The sequence below is a fragment of the Urocitellus parryii genome, chromosome 2 (genome assembly GCF_045843805.1).
Source record: "Urocitellus parryii isolate mUroPar1 chromosome 2, mUroPar1.hap1, whole genome shotgun sequence".
NCBI classification, from domain to species: Eukaryota; Metazoa; Chordata; class Mammalia; order Rodentia; family Sciuridae; genus Urocitellus; species Urocitellus parryii.
Window position 1 is genome coordinate 8,716,490 of NC_135532.1, and position 10,617 is coordinate 8,727,106.

At 39.2% G+C, this 10,617-nt stretch overlaps 1 protein-coding gene across 13 annotated transcripts in view; it reads right to left on the bottom strand.

The window, feature by feature from the left end:
- LOC113190546 (putative methyltransferase-like protein 21E) overlaps positions 1-9,274 on the bottom strand; it is a 97,769-nt gene extending 88,495 nt beyond the window's left edge. For 9 of the 13 annotated variants that reach the window (XR_003301791.2, XM_026399931.2, XM_026399951.2 and 6 more), the window contains exons 1-2: positions 7,146-7,381; positions 6,825-6,904 (exon numbers count right to left, since the gene is read on the bottom strand). Coding sequence is in view for 12 of the 13 variants with exons in the window: in XM_026399931.2 (XP_026255716.2) it covers positions 6,825-6,904; positions 7,146-7,267 (202 nt within the window). In the remaining variant the exon portion in view is untranslated. The other 4 variants (XM_026399961.2, XM_026399966.2, XM_026399990.2 and 1 more) reach the window with 4 other exon arrangements.
- Between the last annotated feature and the right edge of the window lie 1,343 nt (positions 9,275-10,617).

A 10,617-nucleotide genomic window follows, 5' to 3' on the forward strand; every position in this document is an offset into this window, starting at 1 on the left:
TTCCTTGACCTTTAGCTCAGAGTGTCCTCCTGGGCCTCCTTGCCTGCTCCTTGTAAATGCAGCACTCCTTTGACAAGTCACCTAAGGTACCAGGGATTAATAGATGTTAGAGTACACCAAATCCCAGGAGCATCTCCTAAAGTTCCAGCCTTTGATACAGAAACTTTGTCAGTGAATATTTACTGGTACAATTTGACACCTCTGACTTTGCACGTTCTTTTAAAGGTTAGTTGGCCAGATTAGTGCTGCTGTCTAACAAGTCAGTGATAACAAATGAATTCCTGGCTTTTGACTGTCTTTCTGAATATACTGAGCTAGTCCTTTCTTTTTGATAATGACTACATCTTTGTCCTCATGTGGAAATGAAATTTTTAAAATATATATGAGTATATTGTTATAATTGACAATTACACTCCCAAGACAAAGGACCTTGAAAAATATTTTGTGAAACAACTACAGCCATATTAATTGCATATACACTAAAAAAAGAACAACTTTATCTAACACATATGGCAATTCAAAACTAGTAATAAAACTATGATGATCTTGTATCATATAGAAATCATTATCAGTTTGAATAAAATTTAATTGATAATGTTTTATATTAATATTCTGTTTTGCATTTAAATGTTATATGACTACTATAGGCATTACATAAGAAGTAACCCTCATAAAATTAGCTTAATTTACATCACAAAGCCAAATTATGCTGAATATGGCTGCTTAAAAAAATTTGTTAAAAGAGGAACAAGATCTTTCTAAGAACCACACTGATAAAATAATCAAGTTTCTTTTGAAAGGACTGATAAAGCTTAAAACAAAATTTCTTTATGACAATAAAAAAATCACAATAATGTCTAGATGTAATATGTGAGATTTTAAAAGGAAACATATACATCTCCCTATGATTATTTCCATCTTAAAACACAGGCTGTTCTTACCCTGCGTGAACTTCTACCTAAAGATCTTTAGGTAATAGTTGTAATACAGTAGTAATTTTTTATGCAAATGAAGACACATGTAATATTAAGTTCTAGTAATGACACCACCTACTTCCAGGTTGATAACAAGAATCTCTCACCTAGAATCTAACGGGAAGAGCAGTATACTACACAGGCATCCTGGAGCAGCCTCCTTGCAATAGAAGGGAAGGATCTATACACCAAAGGTAATTTACAAAGCACACATTCCTCAAGCTGCATTGTTTACTGAATACGGGATTTAGTGTTCAAAAGATTTATGAATTAGCAGATAGTGTTTGGTTCTTAATTAATATCAGAAGAGCAATTTCCTCAAAAAGTTAATAACATTGTCACATATTGGAATTCTAGAAGCATTTCTGGACAATTTTCCCACATATATTCTCTCCTTATTTTCTAGCACTGGGACAAAAAACTAAAACTGGGTAACCTTACACAAAAGAGTAGATCTTGACTTTCCTGGGTGAAAGCCCCCAAACTTCTGATGTCTTCACCTTTAGATGAAAGCTATCTACCTGTCTTAGAGTATTATTTTCTTGATGAATTTAATATTGAAACATAATCATCAAAAGATCTTAAATAAAACATAATCAAGACACAGTATTATAATTATGTTGCTATCTTGGGCTTATCTATTTTAATGCTTTTTCATATAAAAAAATTCTAATACCATTTTCCTGCTATTAAATCTTTGCTGATTTAAAATTTACCAGGTGGCTCTTGTTCTCCTGAGAACTAAAGGGATTTCAAGTATGAAGTGAAAATTAGCAATATTCTGCCACACTATGAAGACTATTCTCCTGAGAAAAATTCAGTGGTGAATTGATTTTGGTGCTGGATTACAGAAAGCCTTCCAAAATAGCAACTCTGTCTACAGTCCTTTCTTTTATATCTTTAAGGTCAGTAAGAACAATAATAAATGAAGGGTTAGAGCACAGAAATACACTAAATAAAAAAGGAGAAAAACAGCAACTTTTTAATAGCAATGACAAGTGAATTTGAGCCTCCATTTGCAGGCTGTCATGAGAAAGTGTCAGCAAAATATCAAGTCAAGCCACTCTCCTAAATGAAAGCAACTGTCATTCACCAAATCTTCTCTTCAAAGAGGAATGTCATGTGCTTTTTAGAAATGCCTACGGATTTTTTTAAGATGTTAAAGATATTTTCAGATAAATAAATGGGCACAGGCTAATCTGAAATGTACAATTGTGAATGTCTCAGTGATGTTGATATCTTGAGCCCTTATATTGAAATGGGTTCCTGAGAAGAGTCCACAGATATATTCTATCTGCTGGTGCACTAAGTTTCAAGAATTTAGAGTCTGGAACTCTAGTTGAGTAGACATCTTATGTCTTCACAGAAGAAGAAAATTCCTCTTTTATTGAGACTGCTCAGGATGCAAGTAGAAAACAAAGAAGAACCTCAGTTCGTTGTATTCAAAGTTCACTCCTTGAATCATGAAAGGGAAAGATTCAATTTCACTGTCAGTGAAATTGAAAAGCCCTTCTCTAAAGGCTATAGAAGTACCCAAGTTGGTGGGATCAGGAGAAGCAACCTTGAGGAGGAGACATTTGTGCTCAGGAGCTATGAAAAGATCAAGGTGCACCTGGGATCATTGTGAGAAATGAGCCTGAAGAAGCTGAGACCAGACTTGTTGCAGTGTTGATCCTTGTTCTATAAGGGAAGGAGGAGCCAGGAACTGATGTGATCAGATGTGCTGCTCAAGAACTACCTCTGTTATGCTTTAGATGTGAGGTGTACCCCAAAAGTTCATGTGTGAGAAAATGCAAGAAAATTTAGAGGTGAAATTATAACCTATTCAGTGCATTAATCTCCTACCAGGGATTAACAGGGTGGTAACTGTAGACAGGCATGGTATGGCTGGAGGAGGTGGCCATGGGCCATGGGGTGGGGGCTGCCTTTGGGGTTGATATTTTGTGAGCTGAGTTTAATCTCTCTCTGCTTCCTGGTGCTTTTCACCTTCATGCTCCTCTGACATGCGTTACCTCAGGCCAAGATAAATGGAGTTGGCCATCTATGGACTGAGACCTCTGAAATGATGAGCCCCAAATAAAATTTTCCTCCTCTAAAGTTATTCTTGTCAGGTACTTTCATCACATCAGTGAAAAAGCTGACTGAAACAATCTCTGGCAGCAGTGGCTGTGGGACTGGTGAGGTCAGAAGCTAATGACAAGCCCGTTGCAAAGGCCCAGTTGACAGGAGTCTGATGAAGGCAGCAGACAGAGTCAAGGGCAGAGTCCCACCGCTGTCCTTTGAGCAGCACATGCCTCCTCTTGGGGACAACAACTGGCACCCAAACTTGACATGCAAACCAGAGTTTTAAAGACATCTGAGGCAGATTGAGGCAGTAAACTTGAGTTATTTTTGTTAAACATGTGAAATTGGTTGTTTTTTAGCTGATACTTATTCGGGTTACTTTTTAAATATTTAAAATGTGTTAATGAGTGATGCTCACCTTAATAATGCTATGGTACCCCAACTATAATATCACATATTTTACCTCACACTAGTTTGGTAGGTTTCATAAACAGAGATAGAATTACTCAGGTAAACTTTTTTCTTTGTGCAGTAAGGCTAATATTATTCATAAAAGCATATTATTCATTAATCCAACTCCGTAAAGATTTATGAAAGTCCTCGGGAGAGAGTTTCATGTGATACCCTGAGTAGGATGTTACACTAGGCCTGAAGGGAGTCAACTGGCTGGTGACCAGAAATATAAGACCATCTCTAACGATCAAGCCTAAGTCCAACCAAAAGCCTTGGTTATAGTTAATTCATTTATTCACTCATTTATTGAGCACCTGGGCACCATGACGATGAAGACAGACCAACATGAAAGTGCTCTAACAGAGGCTCAACCAGATAATTCAAAAATTCAAAGTTCCACTTCTCAGGAGCTCAGCAAAGAATTACCTGAACCTTCATGATTATGGGTTTGCCAGGCAAGTAAGACATGTCTTAAGAGGAGACGTGTCTCACATAGGGAACAATATGTGTCAGCCCACTGGCGAAAGATCTCTTGATCAATTTTACAATTCGAGGAACTCTGAGAATGTATGAGGTAAGTGGAGGGGTCAGTAGCACAAGATAAGACACTTACACCATGCTTAGAAGTTTTGATTCTATCCTACAGGAAATAATGAGACACTGAATAATTTTAAGCAGAAGCCTAATGTGGTAAGGTTTGAATTTTAAAAAGATCATGCAAGCCACAGTGTGAAAAAGGAACTAGAGAGGGTGAAGAAAGGTAGTCCGGAGTGAGATAGCCAATTAAAGGCAGTTAACAACACTGGAGAGAAGAAATGATAAAGATCAGAATCAAAGCAATTGATGAGGGCAGGCGAAACCAACAGGCTGTAATGGGGAAGGGCATGAAGGAGAGGGAGAAGGCTCCTGGGTAGCCAGGAAAGTGATTCTGCCACATACTGAGACAGGAAATACACTGAGGGGAAAATCTGCACAGGAAACCCACAGTTAAGGCATGGTCATCTATGATAAGATGTGCTGGCCATCGAGGGGAGCCACTCAGATGCAGGGAACCTGCTATCAGGAGCTCAGTTGCCAACAGTGCCGCCCTCTGTGTCTTTGGCTCCTTGAGAGCTTCCTCCCCCTGCGGCTGCCTACCAAAGCCAGCCCCTCCCATGTTGGACGCCCCTTCAGTGGTCAGCTTCAGCTCAGGGACATCCCTTGCCCACCTGAAATGACTCAGAACTATTGGAAGCTCTTCCTACCCAGTCTATCCATCTCTCCCCTTCTTAGGTGTAGGACCTAAGCCGAGATCTGAGAATTCTGCCTACTTCTGCTCCTTGCTTCTTTATCTCCCACAAACATCTCCCCAAATAAAGTCTTTGCATATTTAATCCCATTTGGGCATTACTTCTGAAAAGACCCAAACTGACTCAAGGCAGTCTAATAAGCAACTGGAGTGATCTGAGTTGCTGTGCACCAGAACCCCTGAGTCTGGGGAAGGACAGTCTCCTCCATGGCTGCAGACTCTCAGGAGACCGTTTTAGAAAACTATGCTACATGTGCTAAAGCTAGAGGAGGCTGCAGGCAAGCGTGGGACACGTGGCATTGTTCATGTGGATGAGGTTTTAGACAGATTATAATTCCACATCAGAAACATGTAGAAAGGAATTGCCAGCACGCGCCCTAGTCGTAGTTTTAATCTGTGTATAAATGAGTGACATTTTATAGTTCTTGAATCTTGGTGCTGGTGTTGAAATACAAGCTAGGAGTTCGCTCCATCCTTTCCAAGTAAGAGGTACTAAGTATAAAAGAGCTGGGGTAGGACATATCAATACCCCACCACACCCCCCCACCCCCCCCCCCCACCCCCCCCCCCCCCCCCGGTGCCCGAGAACGCCGTGTTCCCCTTCTGGGTAGAGCCTTTGCCAGCAACACAACGCCTGGTTCTGCTCTAACAGCACACCCTTAATCCCTGAGCTCTGTGCTTTTGAACATATTTTTAAAGCTTTAATTGGCTATACAGATGATTATGGGGTGTGTTTGTTCATGTTGTAAAATATTTTAATACTACTTCTGTCTCAACCTTACCTTGAACTTCTTCCACTTCCTTTGTAATTTGCCAAATTATCATAAGCACAGTTGAAACCAAGAATTGTTACTAATGGTAATGATAATGATGTAATTTTATTCATAAACCACACAGAAATTGTATCTTCACTCAAATTATCTAAATGGCTGGATTCTCTAAGTGATTACAACTTAAATGTTTAGGTTTGCAAGAATCGCTACAGGAAAACCTGGTGTTTAAGCCAGGTAGGCTGCCAACCCTGGGCACGCACCCAACTCTCTCAGCCTGAAGACACGCTCACCTAAGTAGAAGCCACCTGGTGTGGCCAAAAAAGGGAAAAGCAGGATGACAATTCTTAGAAAGCGCCACACCATGATAGACCAGGAGGGAGAGAAAGAAAGAAGCAAGATGATTTTATTTGTTTTGAATTGCTCAACAAAAACATGGTAATTGTTCCAGTCTCTGTCAAGAATATCTACAAGTCTACACTTTTAATCTAGAGATAATGGGGTACTTATATTGTGAAAACCACACAGGTTCACACTTCATACGTAAGACTATGTGAAACTTGTAGGACAATTTAAATAATTACACTGATGGCAGAACTCAAATTCTACATCCAGAGGTCAAATTACATTAACACATACTTCATATTTAAGACCATGTAGTAATGGTGGGCTAATTTCAAATAACTACACTGGTTGTAGAACTCAAATTCTTTTTACTTCTAGAGGTCAAATTACATGATGTATTTGCCTCTAATTAATAGTCAGAGGGATGGTCCATAAACACGTGTTACAGATGTTTTTATAGCCTAGATTCATCATTCATCCAAGCATTAGTAAAATCTTCAGTTTTTTCTATAAAACTATTTAGATCTCTCTTGCAAGCTTCTTATCTAAAATAACTTACAAATCACAAACATGCATTTCATGTATGGTATTGGGTAAAAAGAAAATTTTCCATCTTTACAGATAAAGAAAAACTCTAAATATATAGTAAGTAAGTTCTAACTACTTAGTAACTCTATATATTTTATTTATTGTCTGCCAAAATTATCTCAAACATATCCCCAGGATCCTAGGTATGATAACAGTAGGCATAAAAAATTACTGGAGATATCTCAGGTTAGCAAACACACGCTGAGACATAACATGCAGTAAATCAATGTCCTAGCTCCCTTCAAGACATGGATGAACACTGCCAAAGGAATATTTTATATTCTACTAATTATTTGCCTTCTTAGAATTGATCAAATGGTGAAAGAAACAAAAATTATTTACCTTCTTGAACTTCTGGCTCCATCAAGTGATCAATCAATGGATGGCTATATATTGATGTTTTCTTGATCATTTCTTGAAAACTAGGCAAGTAATAAAATGTCAAATGGTATTAATGAAGTAAAAATATGTACTGAGCATACTCATGCTTACCTAATAAAGTTTAACCTCAAATATAGCTGAGGGAATATTAAAGCACCACATAATAAAAAAGCATGATTTAATCAAGACCAACTCAACACTACCTAGTACAAATCAAAACTGGAACAAAGGCTTCAGAGTCAGGACTTCTATAAGCTGCTAGAGAAAGAACGTGTTCCTCACCAGAGACAAACAGCTGCCTCAGAGAGGCACACCATACTGCCTGGTAAGACAGCAAGGCCAAAATTTAAGAGATGACTAAAACATCGGAAGAAATGGGTTTTGCTTGGTGCATTGAAAACCATAATATTAATCTAAAATAAAGCATCCTAGCAACCAGTGCAGAGTTCATTTGTTCCCATCTGTGCGTCATTAGCACTTCCTCAGTGTCAAACAGCACCAGGGCCAGATGATCATCCTAGAAGCTTCTACCATCTATGCACACCATCCCAGCAGACATATAAGTCTGAATAAATCAAAGTATTTCATGCCTCTCAAGTGGAGCAGATAATCAGAATTAGCTCAAATGAGCCATTACTCAAACCTCACTAAAGTTTGACTGGTATCATAGAAGCTATCACTGTACTACCATAAATTAGTAAAACACTTTCTTCCAAGGATCCCAAACTACTTACAAGTCACATTTCTTCACAGCATGCCTCAGTAAATTAGAAGCCAAATTATTTTCCCTAGAGTTTACAAACAAGGTCACAGCTCAAATAATAGCAAGACATATGTTTTGTTCCCAATTTAATCTCTTCCATTAAAGAAAGCAGTCTTCATTACACCTGTCCACATGAAAGCCAGTATTTATTAAATGTTAAGCCTAGACACACCTAAATGACTTAGCCAAGTTTACAGAAGGTTAAAAAGTATCATCCACAACTTCTGTTTTGCTGCCGAGTCCTCTGGTAGAGCCTGAAAGGCTTGCACCAAAGCAGAGTTTACTACTGTACACACTGGCAGTGGGGCTGTGCAGAAGGATTAGGATCCCGACAGCTGCAGCTTCCTCGCCTCTGGTTACACAGCCCCTTCTGAAGGGGCTGAATAGCAGAATGACTGCGGTCCATGAAAGAGCTAAAACCAATAGCTAGATGCAAACCACTCCCATGAGTAAGCAAAGACTGCACGGAGGCAGCAATCCAGTTCTCCCACGTCAATGTCAAGGCTTATTCTAATACTCCACGGCTATCATGTCCTGTGAAATGGAGGCTGCATAATTTTCATATCACCAGTCTGTCTGGGTGTGAGCAGTGTTTTCAGAATCCAACTGCATCAGAATTTACACAGCACTGCTCTGTGCCCAGGAATCAAAGCACCCCAACTCCTTCCTATTCAGGTGGAATGGCAAGCTAAGGGTGTGTTCATCTCTGTACATACACAGGTGCACTATGTACCTGTAGGCATGCATAAACATTCCCCTGTCTCTGAAAAGATCCCCTTGATACAAGTTACTTGAAGCAACAAAGCCAAGCAATATTGCAGAGTTAAACTTAGGAATGCAAGAAACACTTGACATTCCATGACTTACACAGAGCTAACCAAGGTCACTCTGCTGTACCAGGCAGGCCTGCACTTCAGGAGGCTCCACTTAGTTATTCCTACCAATAATTAGCTGGTGATTTTGACCATATACCTGGCTTTCTCATCTACTAAATAGGGATATAAAAGGCATATAATATACATATTTGTTGGTGAATATTATAGGTAAAAACATTCTAGAAAGTCTAAAATCCTAACCAATACAAACTAGTATTCATAGGCAGTTAATTTTGGGTAAAGGACACTCTTTTTGACTATTTTTAAAGCAAGAATAAAGAATTATTTAATGTATAAAATTATGACTTTTTTCAAAGAGCTGTTTGAAAGATGATGCAATCCTTGGTGCTAGATTTCTTCAGAAGCAGAATCCCTAAATCAATCATCTTAGCCAACTGTTAGACATAATCATTTCAATTATACAGAACTGTTTAAAAAGCAGAGACACAGAGATTTCTGCCTCTGGCTGTATGTACCTAGAGCAGACCTCTGCTTCCTTAGGAACCAGAAAAGCAGGTTTTCAAATACAAACACACACATGCTCACGTGCTCCTGTTAGACAGCATCGAGCTGTCCGGGCAACAAGAACTCCAGGCACTGATCACCGGTGAAGAGAAAGAGGCTGAGTAGCCCAAGAGGAAACAATGGACCCAGCTCAGCTTCAGGCAACCTCACAGAAGTGGGCAGACAAAAGAACAGCTGGCAAGGCATCCAGGCACTGAGGGCCTGGATCCCAAAGAAGGGACAGGGAAGTAGCCTGACATTCCTCACTGACCTTGCACTCACAGCAATGAGTAATTGTGCTGTTTAGGGCATGAGGCCAATTTCCCAAGCATGACAAGGCAAAAAGCAGAACAAAGTTCAGAAGAGAAACACCAGGCTTTCAGCAGGTACTCCTGGAGAACCTTTTAGGAATAAGGACTGAGCAGCAGCTGGAGTTTTGTAAAGACTGAAAACCAGACTTGAGTCCACTTTGTCCTGACATGACGTGATCAGCCCTGCTGCCTGGCAGAATACCTCTGGGATCCCTGGTTGCAGGGGAGGGGGGCCAGAACAGCCACAGTTTCTCATTCAGAATTTTTTTCAGTCAAAATTCACCAAGCACATCAACAGACAATAGAAATAAACTCACAGGTGACCCAGATAATGGAATTATTTGATATAGGCTTCAAAGCAACTGTTTATGATGATCAAAAAACATATAAGGGAAACTATACCAAAGAATTAGAGTATATTTAAAAAGAGTCTACTAGAAAGAAAGGAAAAATAACAATACATGAAAAAAATTCAATGTATGGGTTTGACAGCAAATGTAGATAAAGCTGAAGAAAACATTAATAACCTGGAAGATAATTTTATAGAAAAGATGGTATCATTTAGATGTAATAGGTAATCAACTTGCTCTGAATAATGATAAATTGGCTTTGCTGCTGATTATTTTCAACAGGCAACCTATTTTTGTAAGTAAAACAAAACCCTGGAATTTTGAGTTAGATTTGAGTTCAGGTAAAAAATCTTTTTTTTGAAGAGAGAGAGAGAGAGAGAATTTTTTTAATATTTATTTTTTAGTTTTCGGCAGACACAACATCTTTGGTTGTATGTGGTGCTGAGGATAGAACCCGGGCCACATGCATGCCAGGCGAGCGCGCTACCGCTTGAGCCACATCCCTAGCCCCAGGTAAAAAAATCTTACTGACTAGATGGGTGGCTTTTATAGTCAGTTAATGTCTCTAAACTTGTCTATTCCTTTGTAAAAGAATATCCTTTGGTCACACGGTTAAACTGAAAAAGAGGATATACTATCAAAGGGTTCTATAAATATAATTTTCAGCATGTTTCTCATGGTCCTGAATATCCATTTTCTCCTTCTTCCTAGGCACAGACCAGGTAGAAATCACATTTCTGAGAATGTCTAAGTATGGCCAAATGCTCAGTTCAGGTCAATGAAGTGGAAGAAAAGTGATTTTCCCATTCACCCTTAATGTAAGACATTCTGCTTGTCCGGGATTTGGTTCTTTCCCCTTCCAGGAGGGTGAAAAATTGATGCAGTGGTCACAGTCTGTTCAAGCAAGACACCCCAGAGGATGGTAACCTGGGCTCTGAATAACTCAAAAGA